Source organism: Dendrobates tinctorius, unplaced genomic scaffold (genome assembly GCF_039654945.1).
Source record: "Dendrobates tinctorius isolate UK_male_01 unplaced genomic scaffold, ASM3965494v1 ptg000003l, whole genome shotgun sequence".
NCBI classification, from domain to species: Eukaryota; Metazoa; Chordata; class Amphibia; order Anura; family Dendrobatidae; genus Dendrobates; species Dendrobates tinctorius.
The window spans coordinates 91,795,060-91,817,767 of NW_027361671.1; the positions used below are offsets into that span (position 1 = coordinate 91,795,060).

Genomic DNA, 22,708 nt, shown 5'->3' on the forward strand with positions numbered 1-22,708 from the left:
ATTTGACAAGGCGCAAAAAAATATCTAAAATACAAATATGCTCCAAATCATGAAAAAGTTGTCAAATTTAGCTTGATAATTCTCCCATGACCTTCCAATCCCAATCCATTTCTTCACACCATTTTTGTAGGTATTTATGCTTGTAAACGATAAAAGCCCTTGGAAAATACTTTTGCATCACACTGCTAAGTGCAAGTATGTCTTAGGCCATGTCAGTGTTTACAGTACATGTGGTGATAGCTTTCCCACATACTAGAGACACTAAGATTAAGTTCACACAGGACTTTTTTGATGCTTTTTTTTCTGCAGCAAAACCTGATCTTCTTGGCAGGAAAGAAGCTGCGGCAAAAACGCAAGTCTTGGTGCGTTTTTGTTGCTTTTTTTGTCTCTTTGTCCATGCTAATGTCCATGACTTTTTTTGCAGCAAAAACACTGCAAATAATGACACCTGCGTTTTTTCTGCGTTTTTTCAACACCATTCAAGTCAATGGGTGAAAAAACGCTGAAAAAACACAGCAAAAACGCTAAAAGAAGTGACATGTTCTATGTCCAAAAAATGCAGCGAAGCACAAAATCCTGATCACACAAAAAAACAATGTGTGTGCATGAGATTTCTGAAATCTCATAGGCTTTGCTCGTAATGGAAAAAGCAGCTGAAAATTACCATAAAAAACAATGAAAAAAAAAAAACAGCAAAAAAGTCCTGTGTGAACTTACCCTTACACATGCACACCCATTACAATCTACGAGGCTGTGCACATGCCCGTTTTTTCCGACAGCAAAGACGTCAATACGTCCCACACAAAGTGTGCACGTCCATATAACACGTACTAGAATAGAAATGACAGATGTTTAGGTTTTAGATAGAAAGCTGTCCGTGAGATATACAATTAGTGCCATGCGTGTGTAGTTTACAATACATGTATTTCGCAAAAAAAAAAAAAATGAAAAAAAGCCACTTTGTAAGCTGGTTTTAATAGGCTAAGAAGCTCCATGGTTATTGGGCCTTATCCAGCATAGCAAGACCAGTTTACAGATGTATGCTTTTCTTTGGCTGGTTATTAAAATATGGGGACCCCCATATTTTCATTCCTAAATACATGTACAGTAAACTACACACGCACGGCACTAATTATACATCTCAGAGACATCTATCTATTCACATCTATTACCTAAACATCCGTCATTTCTATTCTGGATTCTACTCCAGTACGTGTCACCCTGAAGGTGCACACGGATGACAGTCACGGACAGCACTGGTACTGGTTTTTCCAGTACTGAAAATATCAGGATGCGTGAAAGAGGCCTTAAGCAAAAGTAACATGAACACACCCTAAAGGGTGGCAATGCACATATCATGACATGAATGCGCCACCTACCCAAGAGCTCCTGTGCTCTCTATAATAGCCAATGCCAGGCACCTATATCTTTGTGCCACAGAAAAGGATGTCATTGAAATTTAAGAGACCAGATCTCTCTTCACCCAACATCACCAGAGAATCAGGAGGCCCCATGCACATTAAACCCTTAACCCTCGAAGCTTTTTTTGGTTTTGCGTTTTCGCTCCCCTCCTTCCCAGACCCATAACTTTATTTTTTGTCAATATGGCCATATTAAGGCTTATTTTTTGCGGGACGAGTTGTACTTTTGAACGACACCATTGGTTTTACCATGTCGCCTACTAGAAAACAGGAAAAAAATTCCAAATGCGATGAAATTGCAAAAAAAAAAAAAAAAAAAAAAAAAAAAAATGCAATCCACACTAGTTTTTTGTTTGGTTTTTTTTGCTAGGTTCACTAAATGCTAAAACTGACCTGCCATTATGATTCTCCAGGTCACTATGTCTAGGTTCTTTTTTGTCCAAGTGGTTAAAAAAAAAAAAAAAAAAAAAAAAAAAAAAAAGATTCCAAACGTGGCTAAAAAAAAAAAATAAAATAGAAAAAAAAATAATTGCGCCATTTTTCGATACTCGTAGCGTCTCCATTTATCGTTATCTCGGTTTGGATGAGGGATTATTTTTTGCGTGTCGACCTAACGTTTTTAATGATACCATTTTAGTACAGTTATGATCTTTTGATCACCTGGTATTGCATTTTAATGCAATGTCACGGCGCCCAAAAAAAACGTAACTCTGGCGTTTTGACTTTTTTTCTTGCTACGCCATTTAGCGATCAGGTTAATCTTTTTTTTATTGATAGTTTTGATTTTATTTTTGTTTTATTTTGAATGGGACGAAAGGGGGATGACTTCAAAATATATATATACACATACATACATATATACATACATACATATATATATATATATATACATATACATATATACATATATATAGATATATAATATATAGATATAATATAGATATATAATATATAGATATATAATATATAATATAGATTTTATTTTTGTTTTATTTTGAATGGGACGAAAGGGGGATGACTTCAAAATATATATATATACACATACATACACATATATACATATATATATACACACACACACATATATACATATATATACACACACACATATATACATATATATATATATATATACATATATATACATATATATACACACATATATATATATATATATATATATATATATATATATATATATATATATATATATATATATATATATATATATATATATATATATACACACATACATACACACACTTTTTTTTTAACTTTTGGCATGCTTCAATAGCTTCCATAGGAGACTTGAGGCTGCCATAGCCTGATCGGCTCTGCTACATAGAGGAGATAGTCAGATCGCCTTCTATGTACTAAAATTGCTATGAGCACCGACCACTGGGTGACGCTCACAGCAATCTGGCACTGACAACCATAGGGGTCTCCAGGAGACCTTGGGTTGTCATACAGACACACGATCACGCGACACGGGTCACCGGTGTGATTGCCGGAAGCGCCATTTAAATGCTGCTGTCAGCATGACAGCAGCATAAGCCACAGGTGGATCGCGATTCCCCCCGCGGCTATTGCAGGCACATGTCAGCTGTTCAAAACAGCCGACATGTCCCGGGCAAGATGAGGGCTCAGCACTGGAACCCACATCAAAGGGAGGGAGTCCGACATTGGTGTAAATATACGCCCGATATCGGAAAGAGATTAAATTGTAAGCCGATCAGCGATTTTGACAAATTTTCTTCCTGGTGGTTGTTTTCCTTAAGGCCCCTTTCACATATCAGATTTTTTGCTATCAGTCGCAAGCCGTCTAAGTTTGAAAAAAACGAATCCGGCGACTGATGCTGCCGGATTCGTTTTTTTCTCATTGACTTGCATTAGTGACGGATGGCCTCACGTTTTACCCGTCGTTCACTGGATCCGTCGAAAATTGTTTATTCAGCGGCCGGAGATGTAGGACAAAGTAACGCTTTTTGTGTACGGAAAATTCCGTTTTTTTTTAATTGAGCATGCTCCGATTTAGGATCCAATTAGCCAGCCCCCAATTAGGAAAGGTATATAAACCTGTCAGGTCGGGCTTCACTCATCCATGTCCCAGCAAGAAAGCCAGCGGGAGTCCAGCCAGCAGTAGCTGCAGTGTCCAGCAATCCAGCCAGGCCAGCCAGTCTCAGTAAACATGTCTTCTTCTGGGAGCCCTCCCTCACATCGTCAACGAACTGAGGTAAATATTTTTTTTTCTCTCTTTTTTGTGATGTTAACATTTTTTGTACACAAGAATTTATGCATATAGGGTTAACAGGAAGCTGCAGCATCAGAGGTGCTTCCAGAAGGAGACAGACGGGGTGGAGAAAGACCCGGAACGGGCTCTCAGAGTGTAAGTTTCTTACATGCATCGCAGAAACAGATCACAGACATCACAGTACACCCAACACAAACAGATCATCACAGTACACACATCACATAAGCCTACATGCAAGCATTTTTTTTTTTTATATTCTACCAATTCTGGGGCTCTACGTTGAGGTCCTCAAAGAGCCTCCCGGGGTCGTCGGCGTGAGAGTCGGGGCAGTCAGCAGAGAGTAATTACCTTTTGCTTGTATTTTTCAACTTCCTGTGGATGATTTGAGTGTAATGTTTTTGGTCTTTTTTAACAGGCTTCACAGCGTGCTCCCGACTCGGACAGTGAGGAGGCAGGTCTAGACATCGACCTCCTTATCGATGTAGTCCGAGAGCCGCTGTGGAACATGGGGGACCGCCGCCACGCTGATGTTGTTGTGACTCATCGGCTCTGGGAGGAAGTGTGCCAATTTAGGCGTCGGGTTCCTGCCCCTGCACAGGAGGAAGCCCGAGCCTTGCCTTCTGCGGTTTACCATTCCTCTCCAGCCGCAGAGGAGCCTGCTCAGCAGAGACGTCGGTCCCAGCGTGTTGCCCAGGCTAATGCTAGGCGTCTGGTTGCTCTTCCACGCTCAGCTATTGTACCATGCTTGAGTCAGCGGCGAGCAGACACTCCTGGGACTAAGTCCTGCTTTGCTCCTACTGAGCATGCCCGTGGGACGACCTCTCGTTGGAGGTCGGAGGTCACGTGCTCAGGTCCTGTTGCTGCTCCGATTGGACCACCAGGAAGGTCCCGGAAGGCTGCAACTATAAAAGGTTTGCATGGCCGCCCGGCCATGTGCTAATATAGAGACTTGTTGCTAAAGCGGTATGTATGATGATGGATGTTTGAGACTGGTGAATGACTCATTATAATTCCCCTCCCTTTGATACGCATGTTTGTAGGGTTTAGGGTTTTAAAGTCAGCACCGAGTACTGGCACTGCCTAGCGCCGCAGTGCTCTCAGCTCCTCTCACATATTAGCGCCTGAGGTTGCCATTCAGCACACGGCACCTCGGTACCGCAGCATCCGTCAGAACGGCGCTGTGCGCAGATAGTGCGCTTTCCAGCTCTAAGTTTAGGCTGGTTAGTGGCGTCCGCCAGTGCGGCGTTGTACACACTCAGTGCGGTAAGCAACTGTCCGCTTCACCATGTGACTGTTAACAGGGCACAGCGTTCCTTAAGGGTCTACCCCTGGCGATGCAGTAGTGGTTCCGTGTGCGAGTGGGTCTAGAGGGGCGCGGACCCCATGTCTTGTGGCAGCATCCTGTGACGTCACACTAGCGCTCTCCTAGCCGTAGTCTGTGATGCGGAACAGGTTACGGCTCCTACGCCTGTTAGGGCAGCCTCTGTGAAGTAACAGAGTACGCCTCAGTACACACCGGGTGACTAGAACTCGTGTGAGTTCGGCTATTCCCTACCATACACTGTCCATTATTGTCTAGCAGCAGTTAACACCTCTGCACGGTGGACCCCGGACTGCGAACACACCTAGTCTCTACGTTTAATTAGGTGTGTTCCGCCAGTCCCTCACAGCCACAAAGTTGTTGAAGATTGGGAGGACCTTGATGCTCGGGCTCAAAATCAAGCACATAAGTATTCACAGTTCAGTAAGTTATGTTGCAGGATGTAATGTGTTGTATACTAACCAATTTGCGCTTTCACTTTACAGGCGACAGCGTCATCAAGCGGTGGTGGTCATTCAGGGAATTCAACAAAGAGATGCAGGCCCCGAGTGGATCGGGAGGACGCAGGAGCTCGAAGTATAAGTATGCTAGAGCCTTGTCGCTCCTCCGGTCGACTACGGTGAGTAGAAGGTAAATATTCCGCACCTCAATTACTAAGTAAAAATGTTTACATGTGTAACCTTTTTTTTTATTTCAGCCAGGGCCAAGCAATAGCAATATATTAATTGCATTTTTTTTTCTTTGTACCACAGCACCGTCTGCAGCACTCGGGAGCCTGCAGAGTTGAACCCTTCTGGAGAGATCCCACAGGAGTCCGCCAACCGGGACCACTTCGACAGACCCGACCCACCTGCACCTTCCCTCATATCTGGTCCCTCGGTCCCATCCACCAGCACTGGAGCATCTTGGCAGACTTCGTTACATGAAGCTGCTGGTGACGAGGTAGATTAAACGACGTAGCAAAACCAAAAGTACCAAGGTCAAAGTGCATATCAAAACAAAATGTACATTAATGTGGAAATATGTATAACCTAGGTAGTGCACAAATGGACAAAATGAACGACAAAGGACAAAACGGAAAATAAATAATTGCACGACGAGAAAAAAAACGAAAGAAACTTCCAATATAATTGAACACAATATTTATCGAAAATTAAAAAAAAAAAAATCACTAAAAAGGAGGGTGGGAACAAAATACCAAAAGAAGGGCAACACTGGGGATCAAATGGCACCTAATCTATTGCACATAGTATGGCTTTGTAAGATATAATGTAATCACAAAAAAAGTATTGACTAGCCAAAGGATAGTTAATATATTGGTTAATATTTAAATATAATGTGCAAACATATATAAAGTGCTTGTGCAAAAGAAAATTCATAAAATAGGCTCAAATATCATTTAGTGCAAAAAGAAAAATATTTATATAAAGTGCGAAATTGCAAAAAGAAAAAAAAAAAGAATAAAGACAAGAAAAAAGGGATTTTTTTGAGGTAAAGCTACAGGTGCAAATACCAAATGCAATCAAAAGAGTAGCTAAAAAGTGCAGCCGTGTGTGATGAATTAACATGTGTTATAATCAAAGAAATCAATATTGGAGGTATATGCTGAATAGCAACTATAATGCTAGCAATCAATACATATGGTTGAAATCAGACATGCCCAGTAATAGGAGTATGTGCTCAATGGCAGATAGAACAATATTCGTAGCTATAAATAAGCATGTCCATTTACTTGTGCCTTACATATGCACATATAGTACTAAGCAACAATACACATAGTTGAAATCAGACATGCCGAATACTAAGGATATTAGCTCAATGATAGATATAGCATATATCAATTTTCCTGGTTATAGATAAGCGTGTCCGGCCATTATGCCCAGTACCTTGTGCCTTAAGTGTGCAGGATCCCCAGGATGCACCCGACCCCGACACGCATTTCGGCGTCTGCCTTCATCAGTCTCTTCTGAATTATTCACATAGCAGGATGGGATCTCGGGCCGAAGACATCATGTGATGTCAGTGGATGGGCAGCGCTAACTGCGCATGCCCAAGAAACAAGATTACAGCGCAGGCACCGGGTAAATAACTTAACGCTGAGGAGGCGGCGTCCAGAAGAGTGGAGGAAATGACTGATGGCTGTGAGGCGTCTGTGTCCAGGGGGGGAAAAGACCTACCCCCCGGACAATCTAGAGGTATGAGTGACAAATTATAAAAACGATTCTTTCAGCGGTGGAAGGGACCCCAACTAGAAGAGCCACCTTGACAGAATGCAGCATTAGTGCTGCACAAGGTGGCTCTTTTAGTTAAAAAAGCCTGGGGGGGGGGGTGACAGTTTCCCTTTAAAAACAATAGAAGGTATTTTGTATGCAGGAAAATTTCTGAGAAAAACTGTAAACATAACCTGATCTAACACATACAACTTACTTGTGCTGAGGATATCTTGATGGGAGATCAAATCATCGAGTGTGTGGGGTCGATACTTTTCCACCCTGTGGGGATACATATTTTACGATGTTAGATGCTGTATATGGTCAATCCACTGGGATTTATAAAAAAAGGAAACCATAACATTTTCTAATACGCATGTATTTAAAATTATTCCAGGATGATATAGCCTATGGATCAGTTCTAAGTAATCCATGGGACAACTAAATAGGACTATGCACCGCACTAAAAATATGACCTCCGGCATTACCATTGTGTGCATCTACATCTAGACCTGGGGTGGACAATTCATTTTTCCCAAGAGGTCATATGAGAAACTGGAGCCGGGCTGAACTATTAGTCATACTTGGTAAGTCAGAGATGCAGCCGCAGATGTGTAACTGGAGCACAGAAAAGAAAATAACTGCTTAGTTTGTTATCTTCATGCAGTAGAATCCACTGGACAGAAAAATTGTGTGGACAACCCTTTTAACCCCTTCACCACCAAGGCTGTTTACACCTTTATGACCAGGCCAAATTTTACAATTTTTACCACTGTCACTTTATGAAGTGATAACCCTGGAATCCTGCAACGGATCCCATGGTACTGAGAATGCTTTTTTTTTCGTGACAAATTTGGCAAAAAATTTTTTTTTTTTCAATTTTGCACTTTTCAAACTTATGCCCTTAAATCAGTTATATCACACAAAACAGTTAATACATAACATTTCCTACATGTCAAAACAATTTTTTTTTGTCAGGACGTTATAAGGGTTAGAAATTAACCAGCGATTGATTCCTCATTTTTCCAGCAAAATTTACATAACCATTTTTTTAGGGACCACCTCACATTTGAAGTGACTGAGGGGCTTGTATGACCTAAAATAATCAAAAGATACACCATGCTAAAAACTGCATCCCCCAAGGTGCTCAAAACCACATTCAGGCACTTCACAGGATTTTTGGAATGTGGAAGGAAAAAATTAAGGGCAGCAAGAAAAAATGGGCCGCAATATTTGTTATGCAATTTTTCCGGAGCATGCCGATACCTCATATGTGTGGGGAAACCACTTTTTGGCCGCACGGAACAGATCAGGAAGGAAGGAAGGAGCATTATTTGACTCTTTGAATGGAAAATTTGCTGGAATAATTAGCAGATGCCATGTTGCGTTTGGGGAGCCCCATTTTGGAAAATAGACACCTCAAACTTATATAGGTGTGTGGTGAGCACCTTAAACCCCCCAGATGCTTCACAGTTAATCATGTAGATCCATGAAAATAAAAAAAAAAAAAAATAAAAAAAAAAAAAATCTAAATTTTTCTCAACAAAAATGTTATTTTAGCCCCAATTTTTTTATATTGACTATTATAGCAGCAGACAGACCCAAAAATTTGTTGTGCAATTTCTCCCGAGTACGCAGATACCCCATATGTGGTCGAAAACTACTTTTGAGGCACAGTGCAAAGCTCAGAAGGGAAGAGCGCCATATTGGAGTTCACATTTTGTTGGACTGGTTTGAGGGTGCTATGTCACAATGGCAGAGCCCCTGAGGTGCCAGAACAGAGGAACTTCCTAATAACAGACTTCATTTTACAAACTACACCTCTCAATAAATTAATCAAGAGGGTGCAGTGGTCATATTGACACCACAGGTGTGTCACTGAATTTTATAACATTTGGGTAATGGAGAAAAAAAATTATATTTTTACCAACAAAATTTTGTTTTAGCCCCAGATTTTACATTTTTACACTGGGAAATGGGTAAAAATGGCACCAAAATTTGTCCCGCAATTTTTGATGAATGTAGAAATACCCCATATGTAGCTAGACAGCACTGCATAGCCATACAGCGAGACTCTGAAAGGACAGAGCGCTATTGGCAAATAGCGCTACATCCCTCAAGTCTCTCGGTGTATGGCCAAGTACTGTTAGACAGGAGGCATCCTGGAGCGCAGAATTTTCTGTAAGTTTGTGGACTCCATATACAGAGCCCCTAAGTGCAATTTCATGAAAAAATATATGCACATATAGTAATTCAATAATCTATATATGGAGCTTTCCTTATATATAAAGCAAGCTTCCCGGAGGGATAGTTCCTAAAATGTGCAGATAACAAGGATTATATCAAAAATTCTTTACATGCAAAATCCGCAAAAAGCCTTACTATAGTAATTCAATAGTCCATACGTGGAGCTTTCTTTATATATAAAACAAGCTTTAAGGGGTGCTTCGGCCATCCAGGTATAGTATCTAGCAGCGGCAGCTCTTAACCCTTTCCTTTCCCCTTGGTTTACTTTATACTGTTTGTAAGCAGCTTTTTGGCTTTTATGACTGCATTATGCCTCTCCTCTTAGCCTATTTGCTTGCTGCATTATGCTCAGGATTAAGTATTTACATTTATTAGGGATTGAGGATTTGCTCTACTGCTGTATGCCATTATTCATGCAGGCAATTTAAATACTAACTTATTTTTTTGGCGCACTTTACTTATCTTTGTACAGCACTTATTTTGAATAGTATATATATGGAAAAAAAAGGCAGCACTCAAATTAAATGTGAAAAAAGTGGATACTTAACTGATCCTCAGATGGCAACGTTTCAACGGTGACCCGTCTTTGTCAAGGCTTGACAAAGACGGGTCACCGTTGAAACGTTGCCATCTGAGGATCAGTAAAGTATCCACTTTTTTCACATTTAATTTGAGTGCTGCCTATTTTTTTTCCTTTTGTCATTTTGGCTGTTTGGACACTGCTGAATAGGTTTTGCACCTGTTGTATTATTTTGGTAGTGCTGCCTTTTTTTCTTGAGAGATTATATATATATTTGCCACTTTTTGCGGACTTTGCTTGTAAAGAATTTTTTATATAATTCTTGTTATCTGCACATTTTTAGGAACTATCCCTTCGGGAAGCTTGTTTTATATATAAAGAAAGCTCCACATATGTACTATTAAATTACTATATTGATTACGGCTTTTTGCGGATTTTGCATGTAAAGAATTTTTTATATAATCCTTGTTATCTGCACATTTTAGGAACTATCCCTCCGGGAAGCTTGCTTTATATATAAGGAAAGCTCCATATAGAGATTATTGAATTACTATATGTGCATATATTTTTTCATGAAATTGATTGTACCAGATTTATAGGCCTTTGTCTTTTTGCATTTATTGCCCCAAAAAATACTGCCTTGCACTTGAATGCTTTTTAATTGATTTATAATAAAATTCTATTGTTTTTATGGCAAATAGTTTCCGCTTTGTTTCTTTCGTATGATTTCTGAATTTATTGGAAATGCCGCCTCTATTAGGCAATATATAATATTATATTTAGAATTTAGAATCTAGTCCAGACATTGACAAGGTTCGAAAAAAAGATTTTTTTATTTGAAATAAAAATTTTCTCCTTTAAACTTTGCTTTCGTCAAAGAATGCTCCCTTTACAGCAATTACAGCATTGCAGACCTTTGGCAAGCAGTTAATTTGCTGAGGAAATTTCGCCCCATGCTCCCAGAAGCCCGTCCCACAAGTTGGTTTGGCTTGATGGACACTTTTTGCATACCATACGGTCAAGCTGCTCCCACAACAGCTCAAGGGGATTAAGATCTGGTGACTGCGCTGGCCACTCCGTTACAGATAGAATACCAGCTGCCTGCTTCTTCCCTAAATAGTTCTTGCATAATTTGGAGGTGTGCTTTGGGTAATTGTCCTGTTGTAGGATGAAATTAGCTCTAATCAAGCGCTGTCCACAGTGTATGGCATTGCAAAATGGTGTGATAGCTTTTTCTTTGCCAATCTGCCGTGAAGGCCAGCATCCTGGAGTCGCCTCTTCACTGTAGACGTTGACACTGGCGTTTTTGCATGTACTATTTAATGAAGCTGCCAGATGAGGACCTGTGAGGCGTCGATTTCTCAAACTACAGACTCTAGTGTACTTGTCTTGTTGCTCAGTTGTGCAGCGGGGCTTCCCACTTCTCTTTCTACTCTGGTTAGAGTCTGTTTGTGCTCTCCTTTGAAGGGAGTAGCACACACCATTGTAGGAAATCTTCAGTTTCTTGGCAATATCTCGCATGGAATAGCCTTCATTTCTAAGAACAAGAATAGACTGTCGAGTTTCACATGAAGGTTCTTTTTTCTGGCCATTTTGAGAGTTTAATGGAACCAACAAATGTAATGCTCCAGATTCTCAACTAGCTCAAAGGAAGGTCAGCTTTATAGCCTCTCTAATCAGCCAAACTGTTTTCAGCTGTGATAACATACTCGCACAAGGGTTTTCAAGGGAATTCTAACTATCCATTAGCCTTCTTACACAGTTAGCAAACACAAAGTACCATAAGAACACTGGAGTGATGGTTGTTGGAAATGAGCCTCTATACACCTATGAAGATATTGCATTACAAACCAGATGTTTGCAGCTATAATAGTCACTTACCACATTAACAATGTATAGCGTATATTTCTGAATCAGTTACTGTTAGCTTCATTGGAAAAAAACTGTGCTTTTCTTTCAAAAATAAGGAAATTTCTAAGTGACCCTAAACTTTTGAACAGTAATATATATATTTATTTGAGAGAGATAGAATAGCCGTCAATTCATTTGTCGGCTTTTGTAAAATAATTGCAAAAGCCGACAGGATAGGAGACATGATTTACATATAGTAAACCATTGCATATCATGGAGATTTATATGACAGTGACTACTAATTTTATTAGTGTGTTTGTGTACAATTTTGGAGCTGTAGGTGTTAAATGAAAATATAATCACAGAAAAAATATTGCGTGGGCTCCCGCGCAATTTTCTCCGCCACAAAGGGAAAGCCAGTGACTGAGGGCAGATATTAATAGCCTAAAGAGGGACCATGTTTATTGCCACCCCAGCTAAAAACATCTGCCCCCAGCCACCCCAGAAAAGGCGCATCTGTAAGATGTACCAATTCTGGCACTTAGCCTCTCTCATCCCACTGCCGTGTAGAGGTGGCATATGAGCTAATAAGGGGTTAATGTCACCTTGCTATTGTAAGGTGACATCAAGCCTGACCCGCGGTGAACTGACTTCATGGAAAAATGTTCAGAAACTTTGCCACGATAATAAGTTCATGTCCGGTCAGGCGGAGAAGCTGCGCAGGCTGCTTTTCATTCATTCCTCCGTGGTTTACAGCCGGTACGGCAGCAGTAGCACCGCTTCCAGTTGTTAACTATTTAACCCCTTCAGATGGATTGCAGAGTGGGACTTGACTGTACGGCGGACAGATATGGGATATTGCTTTTTTATTTTGGATTTTTTACAGAACAAGGGCTTCGATTGGATTGGGAGTGTAATAAAGATGGAAAAAATGTGTTTAATGTGTTTATTTCAGTAAAAGTCTTTATTCTTAATGTGTTATTTTTAACCCTTTCATACTAGTGGATTAATAATGGATAGGTGTCTTTGACATCTCTCCATTGTTAACCAGGCCTAATATCACCTTTCAATAGCAAGGTGACATTAACCCCTTATTACCCCATATGCCACCGCTACAGGGCCAGGGGAAGAGTGAGGCTAAGTGCCGGAATGGGCGCATCTTACAGCTGTGCCTTTTCTGGGGGCATATGTAACAGGAGGGAAGGATCCAGCGAGTAAATAGTCTAAAAAATAACGTTTAATCCAACATGGACGGCACAAAGTTGTCAGGCAAAAAAAAACACACTGTTGTCAGATCAACACGTTTCGACTTTGCAGTCTTCGTCAAGATCTTGATCTGACAACAATGTGCTGTCCATGTTTTTAAAAGTTATTTTTTTAGACTGCTATTTTCTTGCTGGATCCTTCCCTCCGGTTACATATGTTTGCTTCCATGGAACCGTGCTGAGTGCCAGCTGTCTAACAAGGAGTCTACACAGTGGTGAGCTGACTTCACAGTATTTTTTTTCGTTTTCTGGGGGCAGATGTTTTTAGGGGGCAATAACAATGGTCCCTTTCTAGGCTATTAATATCTGCTCTCAGTCACAGGCTTTCCCTCTCTGGTGGAGAAAATTGCACGGGAGCCCACGCAATTATTTTCCGTGAATTAATCCTTTAACACCTACAGCTCCCAAATTTTACACACACTAATAACATTATTAGGTAGGGACATACAAACCGGAAAAAATTAAGAGACCACCACATCAAAACCCTGTCATGGGCAGCCCATTCTCCAGACTTGAACTCCATTGAAAACCTCTGGAATGTAATAAAAAGCAGGGCTGTGGAGTCGGAGTTAGTTTTGGTTGGAGTCGGAGTCGGTAGAAATGTACCGACTCCAGCTTTAAAAAAAATGTATTAATATTTCATAATTGAACTTTCATATGAATTTTATAAATGTTACTCAAATATATATGTTCTATCAAACTATGAACAACAGTGATAAGCAGTTCTGCTGGAGATAGAGACATTTCTAAAGGCCCTTTTACATTTAGCGATGCACCAGCGATCCGACCAGCGATCCCACCCGGTCAGGATCGCTGGTGCATCGCTAAATGATCGCTAGTGAGCTTTCATACAGAAAGACCTCACAGCGATTCAGCAGCGACGCAGCGCACGATACTTACCATTCACACGCAGCGATCCTGGCGTCCTCCCGCCCGCCTCCAGCGTCGCTCGTCGTCACAGCAGGAAGTCTCAGCAGGAAGCGCCCGACGAGAAATGGAGCCGGACATTCTCGCGTGATCAGCGATGGACAGCGGGGGAGCCGGTCGCTGGTAAGTATCACACATAGCGATATCGCTAGCAATATCGCTATAACGTCACAAAACCAGTGACGTTTTAGCGATATTGCTAGCGATATCGCTTAGTGTAAAACCCCCTTTACTTCTTGTGTGTCACTGTTCACCACTGCCCTTATCTAATCTTATACTTGGTTAACCTCATGCTGCCCCAACCCCCCTACTTGCAATGTATGAAACTGAAAATATGTTGCAAATTCTTAGTAGTAAAGCTCCTCCTCTAGACTAGATCATACTAGGTGTGCATCTTCCAAGCATCTCACAGCTGCCTGCTACTCAGAAGAGGAAGACTGTAAGAAGTATTATCCTTTCAACAAACTTTGCATCAGTTAACTGAGTACATGAGGAATAATAACAGTATTACTGACCACTATATCAGTTGTACGACCTGGCAATAATTTTGTACAATTGTTTTTAGGAAAAACAATTGTCATTTGGATTGTGAATGCAGAATTAAAAACCTGAGAATGTCAAAGAAGCATCACATTAAATCAGCTGTATCTGCTTATTCATCTGCAGTCGGTCCTGTCTTAGCTACTCTCCTTCTGGTACGCTACCCGATATTCCAGGAGCATGCGAAGCTTCCCAATGCTTTCCATCGAGCCAATCACAATGACTGAAACCATGTCATCTTCAACAGCTTCTTGGATTTCCCCAGCAGGTGGGATCCTCACTCTCCACACTGGATCGATTTACCATCTCCTGCATCACCTTTCCAAGTCTGCCAACGACTTTCCCCACCAGATTTCTGGGTACCGGAATTATGTCTTCCACAAAGCCCAGCCGACTTTGAGCTTCCCTCGCAAGCTCCAGCCGTCAAGCGGCTTTCTTATTCCTTAACACGACCATCTGTTTCGTACGGAGACATTGTAGGTGCATCTCCCTCAGGACAGTCACCTGCTTCTCTGCAACTTCCCTTTCTGCAAGTATCACCAACTGGTTCGTCTCAGGGGCCCAGTTCACACTATAGGCTTTTATTGCCTTTTTAAAGGCCTCATGCGCCCCTTCACTGGCACACGCTTCTCGTATGTCTTCGGGAACCTCCATCACATACTTGAAGAGCGAAGCCTCACTCTTTTCATGGACAGACGGTTTACCATGGACACCTCCATCAAGATATCTGCCACGACCGGGTGACTGTCTTGTTCAGCTCTTGGCTCACAATCTTCCTGAGATTTACAGTCTTCAGGACCCTTTTCCAAGATGGGCTTTGGCAGTTCTGCCTTGCTATCAGTCAGGCACGGCCGCTGAAAGTCTTCGCCCATCAACTTCTTCTTGCGCAGAAGACCTCCTACAGTTTCTTGAAGCACTCCCACATCTTCTCTGAGGGTCTCATTCCCACCTTGCCAAGTGGTCAGGTGACCTCTGAGCTCCAAGACCTCTTTCTCCAGCTCATCCACTCTGCGCTCGGCCATTTGTCTCAGTGCCTTGACTGCCGAGAGTTCGGACTCTAGGTGGTGCAGCCGCTCCAACTGCGTGGAATTGGCGACTTCCATGCTCGCCACCTTTAAACATTCTTTCGCCAGCTGTTGACAGATCTCTTCGCGCTCTCTCTCAGAGTTTCGTATGTGCGCTTCTACCTGGTGAAAACTGTCAACTCGCTCTTTCAACGTGCCCACTTCCTTGGTCAGTTTGTCAACTTGACCCTCTAGCTGTCTGGTGATAGCGGTCCACTTCGAGAGCTTTTCCTCTTCAATGGTCATATATTCTGGTATGACTACCAGTGTCCAGCTGGCTTCACCTTGTGGAGCACTGTCATTACACTGGGTTCGTGCTTCTGTCTGACAAACATTGTCTTCAGCCCTAGTGGTTGCTACTGGCAATAACATATTACAGTCATGCCCAGTACCTGTGTCACACCCCACCATATGGGAAACGCTCATGTTGCTCTCTGTTCGGGTGTCAGGTCCTCTTTTTAATTACCACACCACTATCCGTCCCCCTGTGGTACACGTCAGGTGACATGTCCGTAGGTTGGGCCGACGCACTGTTCTCTCTGACCATGCTTAACTCCGGACTGTCAACTTTAGGGGGCGGACGTTCCACACCATTACCTCCCATACACATTATTTTGTCCACCAGTCCCACAGGGCTTCTAAGTCCTGCCCTATTACCATAGTACAGTGTAAGTCCGGGACTACTGTCACTAAACGGTACGTGGAACCCTCAGTCGTGTCAATAGTTCTTTATCGTCCACACCAAAGCCATTCACTCTCGTCCCCGTCCCAGGCGACACAGAACGTCCAGGTGTGGTTCTTTGCAGACACCCGACTCCCCGGGTCTAACAATCCCATCACCCGTTCTCCATCCAGGCCGAAGGGGCACTGTAGTGTCGGTTCACTGACCGAGCTACCCACAGTACAGCAGGAACTTCACTGCTCTCGGCTACAGTCCAATGGCGCCTTCACCGTTTTTTGCCACCATGCCAATTTGGGTTCCCTCCCCCTTTTGGGAAACTACTCCATTGTGTGATACCACCCCCTTTCAGGATTTCCCCATGTCCGCTCTACAGGGCTTCTTATGCCACAGTTCATACAGTACAGTTTATGTCTTTTTGGGCTGGTACTAGCCCTTTAAGCAAACACCACACCAGTTCCTTTTGGCACCGCCACAGTTCCTGCTGTCACAAATCACCGGCACCTCCGGCTGCCGCTCAAAAGCAGCTGCTGGTGTCACTGCAGCTCCTGCTGCGCCGTCTTCGTGGACCCGCCGATCCACCGCAATCTTCGTAACCCCACCGAGTTACCGCTAGCCACCTTCGTGACCCCACTGAGCCACGCAAGCTACCTTGAAAAACTTCGTGACCCCGCCGAGTCAAAGCAACACCTCTTCAGCTTTACAGGAAAGAGAAGAAAAAAAAAACAAAAAAAAAAACAAACATGCACAGTCTCTCATTGACCCTGGTCAGTGCAACACGGATTCCTGTCCGTTACCTGCTGGTGTCAGCCACACAGGTTCTCGGGTACCTCTCATCCACAGAAGCACCCTATAGCGACTTCTCAAATAGTCTTTCCCTGACCCCGGTCAGCATACCACAGACTCCTGTCTTCTCCTCAGAGGTATCCCACAAATATCAATAGTGTCACTTTCTCTGACCCTGGTCAGTATTACTCACGGTTTTCAAGATAGTCTGCTCTCCTGGCTCAGAGCCGCCAGTACGGCAACATATGCTTCTTGGAACCACTGCCCGCAGTCTGTCACCAATTGTAGGGATTCGACTCGCTCAGGAGCCACGGGAGTCAATCAGGAGGCACGTTCCTTTAAAAGTTCATAGGTTTTATTGCTTCATAACCCATAAACCAGCACATAACACAAGGAATCGCCTTTAGCTCAGGCAAAAGAAAACATAAGTGTCCATGATTTCAGGCTCATTCCTGGAGCCTCAGCAAACACAGTGGGCTTATCCGTCCTCACATACAGCCAATATCCACAGGCCTCACTGAGTCAGCAGCCTCAGCACGTGGTCTTTAGGAAGGTAGCACACCTTCCTCCACCTAGGCCTGCCAGGACCTTACACATGGCCCAGTCAAATCCATGCGCTCTCTCATGTGATCTACTGTTACCTAATATGGTCCGTAGCCATGCCCACTGGATCACAAAGCTATGACCTCAATGCAGGTCCTATATCAGATTCACACACATACAGCTTAGTATGGGCATTTTTTGACATGCCCCTGGGTGGGTTTGTAGGTAGCTGGTTCTGCCCGTCTCACCAGCTACCTGGAAAGCTCTTGCTGACACAGTGTAATAACAGCTCAGCAGTGCCTCTGCTGATCAACACACATATTCAAGCTTCCATCCCAACGCCACCTACCTTGGGATACATAACGGTCATTCAGCATCCTATACCCATTACCACAAGGGATATGCCAGTAGGCCCGTCCAGGGACACCCACACAGCGCCCCCTAGCGCACATAGTGGTCACTACACAATATATATATATATATATATATATATATATACACATACACATATATATATATATACATATACACAACCACACACCTATTCTATCTTTTGTATTCTAACATGTCAGTGTGATTTTACTGTATAGCCGCATGAGTCGCTGGCTTTCTAAAGGACACCAATGCGTAAAAATCGGACAGCACTCGCATGGTGCGAGTGCTGTCCGAGTTTCTTCTCGAACCCATTGACTTGCATTGGTGAGTCTCGTCCGAGAATCACAGCAATACGCAGCATGCTGCGATTTTTTTCTCAGTCCGATTTCAGCTGAAAAAAAAAAAAAAAAAAAATTGCAAATGAGCTGTCACCTATTGAACGTTGGTCCGAGTGCAATCCAATATTTTATTGGATTGCACTCGTCCGTATTTCTCGCCAGTGAGTATGAGCTTTAACACATAATTAGGGGCATCAATAGATATATCCAGGTAGATGTGCCCAAGTACTGGGGATCAGTATAGAGAATTCCAATATATTATATATGGCTCACTCAATGTTTTAAAAAAAAAAAAAATAATAGGAAGAGTGGTAAAATCTATCCCTACTAAACTCAATCCCATGATCCTGCCAGACTATGAAGGTTGGCAGGCTAAATGATATACAGCGACACCACTCAAAGTAATCTATCCCTAATTGTCCCCAGTGAAGCCCTAACAAAAATATTAAATCTCATGACTGCTGGTCTGTATGCCAATTTTTTTTTACATTAAGAATGTGATGTCCTACAGTCAATAGTATATATAATAAACTTTGCCCCAGTATAATAGTGATTTTGTATTGCTCAATATTGCAGAATACAGAAAATCAAAAAAAAAAAAAAAATCCCAATAAACTGTGTCCCATAGAAATACGTACCATATAAAGTAAATACTCTCCACATAAATCTGATGAATTGTGTCCAATATGTTTTCCCTCAGACATGTGAAAGTTCCTCAGGGGGCTAGTTTAGAAAACCAGCGCTGGAGTATTACCAACGAAAATAACATGAATCCTCCAGGTGACAGGCAGCGCAATTGTGGGGTAACAGTTACACGCCTGTTAGATGGAGGATACATTTTGCCTAGTTACCCCTGTATACCTAGTGCTAGTGATACCCCCAATTATTAGCAAAATGCTCATACTGGTCATATGGCAGTGGGGTGTTATGAATGGGTCACCGAGGAGGATAGCAGGACCAGGCTAAGAGACCAGAAAACCAGAGAGGTTGGTAACTAAGCAGATTACAGACCCCTGATCCTATCCACACAACTAGAAGTAGCCGTGGAGCGTACCTATGATGCCCTAGATGCCTCGGCACAGCCTGAGAACTAACTCAGCCTAAAGCAAGAAAGGTGAAATCTAAACTGCCCCGGAGCAGACCCCAAAGGACTATAGACAGCCCCAAACATATATTGTCGGTGAGACAAGATGAAAACACAAACGCAGGCAGGAAAATAGACTGAGCAAATGACGGGGCCCACACTGACTAGACAGTACAGGAAAGACTGTCTGCAATCACGCAAAAACCCTGAAAAATCCAACACGTCTGATGCACAAAAAACACTGAAGTCGCACGACTTCGCCCCCACTATATCAGCACTCTGGTATATACTGAAAGCAAAGCAAAAAGAGACCAATATAACAGGGAACAGAACAAACTGACACAAGCAGTAACATATGGGTGGTGATTCAGCACAGCCCCAGCAGGAGCAAGCTGAACCGCACAAGGCAGAGATAGACAAAACCAGATCAAATGCAAAAAGATTAGCAGATGAACCACTTAGCTGAACCATGCAGGAACAGAGCAGGAGACATCAGACCTCAGAAACACAGGAAGAAAATCACCAGCAGGGATTGAAGGAAGTCAGCTGTCTTAAATAATCCAGTCAGAAACCCCAGATCTCCAATCAACATCATCATTATCAGGTGGCAAGCCTCTGTCAATCTGACCAGCTTCACTACCTCCAGTAACCACCAGAGGGAGCCCAGAAAGGGAATTCACAACAGTGGGGCTTTCTCATTATTGTTCTATTCTTTGTTTTATTGTTCCATATTGCTATTGTATTTATACTATAAAAACTGTTTTAGTAGTGATAAAATAAAGGCATTGTTTTCAAAGTTTTTTTTTTCTCCAGGCAGTTTTGTTGGTCAGTTTCACCAGTTTTTCTTGGATGGGAAAAAGTTTCTAAAATGTCTCCTATCAAACAATCCATGAAAACAGGACATATTGAGGTCATCCAAGTGCTATCTGATTTTTTTTTTTTAATTGACTCAGACTTGCGCTGGCAATATTGATACGAGACTCAAATCAATATCAGACAAACCCATGATTTTGTGCAGATCACTCGACCCGAGGCAGAGGGAATGGACACATGGAGTGCCCCTTACTGTCAAATGAAAGGTATGACTGGAAAACAATGTCTAAGGTCTATAAAAGACCCAGGCAAAAGTGCGGCCAACGTGCCACATGCAGCCCAAGGACCAAGAAACCAAAGGGCAGGAAACAGTGGCATCCTGTGGCAAAGGGCTGACCTTTGGCCAGTGTCTCACTTTCACTGGTAGCCACATCCTCCAGATGGAGACACTGGTGAATACAGTAATGAAAGAGTATTCAGCTGCCTCTTCCATTATTGTGCCTGGGAGTCCAAAAAAAGCAGCAGCCATGATGACATCACTACAGCGTACCAGCGGAGTCAGAAACAGCGGGGAAAAGAGTTGGGAGAATAACTTTCCTTTCTATTGATCGCACACTGTTGGAAAAGAATACTGTGCCCGAAGGCGGCTGGGCGGGCACATCATAACAGTGCCCAAAGGCGGCTGGGCGGGCACATCATAACAGTGCCCAAAGGCGGCTGGGCGGGCACATCATAACAGTGCCCAAAGGCGGCTGGGCGGGCACATCATAACAGTGCCCAAAGGCGGCTGGGCGGGCACATCATAACAGTGCCCAAAGGCGGCTGGGCGGGCACATCATAACAGTGCCCAAAGGCGGCTGGGCGGGCACATCATAACAGTGCCCAAAGGCGGCTGGGCGGGCACATCATAACAAGGTGGCCAAAGCCAGCTGTGTGGGGACATCACAGTGCAGTGTCCCAATTGGGTGCAAACTTATCAGCAGCCCGGAAAAACCATTTTGAAGACTTTACATATCAAGGTCAACAGCAACCACAGCATACAGGTGGTTACACAAGGACCCTCTGGGTCACATCAGTAGTGCCATATAAAGTAGTACCTGGCACATAGGGACATGCAACTACAAGAGCCGGACTGTGCTGGGTATAGACCGTGGTTCCACTACAGCCCCCTGGTGAGTGACATAAGGCTCCTGTCACACCGGAGGATGCCCATGGCTGCCCGCCTGCCTCTAGCCCCGCCGATAGTGACATTACATGTAACACGTGACATGGCTCCCCACCATAAGTACGCTGTCCCAGCACACACAACATGACGTCCGGTAATACCGCGCTCCGTACCATGGCAGGTTTCTGCTCTGTCCGGGCTGACTTTTGCCGTCGGATACCATGTTATAGCAGCGCGGTGTCACTGAGGCACGAGCAGTACACAAAACCCAGTCTGCCGGGACTGAGTGGCGCGCTTAATCCAGGGGCGTGGCCTGGGTTTCGCGCGGCTGACTCTTCTCGCGAGACTTCCGGAGTGTGAGAGGCGGGAACTGAGCGGTGCCTGATGTTGGCGCCCGGTGCCTGTTGTGAGGGATACAGCTGAGGCGGTGTGACGTGCTGCTCAGCGCACTCTCCGCCGAGTGTCGGTAGGCAGCGGCCTCACCCTGTGGCCTCCCCGGTTCTTTTTCACTCAGATTTTGCACAAATGTGACTACAAGGTTTGCGACACGTTTAACTCCTTGTGAACTGAGCACTTAAATGTTGTTTGTTTTTTTTTTGTTATTCAAGCCAATACTTTTTTGTGGTCATAGCTGTGTGTCCAGAAAGATGGATGTGGTGGAAAGAAACAACACGCTACAGTTTTTTTCCGGTTTTATTTGTAAGGCATTCATAGGCTTAAACATGACCTGGATGCAAAAAATTTCCAGGCCCATGTGATAATGGCAATACCAACCTTTTTATTTTTTGTAATGCTTTAGTAGCTAACGCTTGTGTTGCCATTTTGCTTTAGCGTTTCATTTTTTTTTTTTCAATATATAGTTCCAGTGATGGTTTATTATTATTCATACCATTTTGTGGTGTATATGACATTTTGATCTCTTTATTGGCGAAATCCCACCACTGACTGCACTACTGGCATGTAGTTTTGTAGTTCTCTTTCTGGGGGATAAATATTTTAGATAGTTTATGCAATTCTGCACATGGTGATGCCAAATAATGTTAATTTGATAGTCAATACCAGGAGTGGGAATTTTTTTTTTTCTTTTCCAAAGGCTATTTGGATATTTACAACATTCAGGGGCCACACAAAATTATCAAACTAAAGATGATCCTGCTATATTAGGTCAAACATTTAAAGCAGGGGTCTCAAACTCAATTTAACCGGGGACCACTGGAGGTAGAATCTGGGTGAGGCTGGGCCGCATCAGGTTTTCCACAAGAAAAGCTCTTACAAAAACATTCCAATGTTATCAAATGTCTTTATTCA

At 43.0% G+C, this 22,708-nt stretch overlaps 1 protein-coding gene across 6 annotated transcripts in view; it reads right to left on the reverse strand.

Annotated features, from left to right (window-relative positions):
• RFC5 (replication factor C subunit 5) overlaps positions 1–21,876 on the reverse strand; it is a 66,383-nt gene extending 44,507 nt beyond the window's left edge. For 2 of the 6 annotated variants that reach the window (XM_073559733.1, XM_073559917.1), the window contains exons 1-2: positions 21,574–21,876; positions 7,421–7,485 (exon numbers count right to left, since the gene is read on the reverse strand). In XM_073559733.1, the coding sequence (XP_073415834.1) occupies positions 7,421–7,485; positions 21,574–21,623 (115 nt within the window). In that variant the 5' untranslated portion in view covers positions 21,624–21,876. Of the gene's footprint in view, positions 1–7,420; positions 7,486–21,332; positions 21,476–21,515 lie in introns of those variants that run through there. The other 4 variants (XM_073559964.1, XM_073559798.1, XM_073559700.1 and 1 more) reach the window with 4 other exon arrangements.
• Between the last annotated feature and the right edge of the window lie 832 nt (positions 21,877–22,708).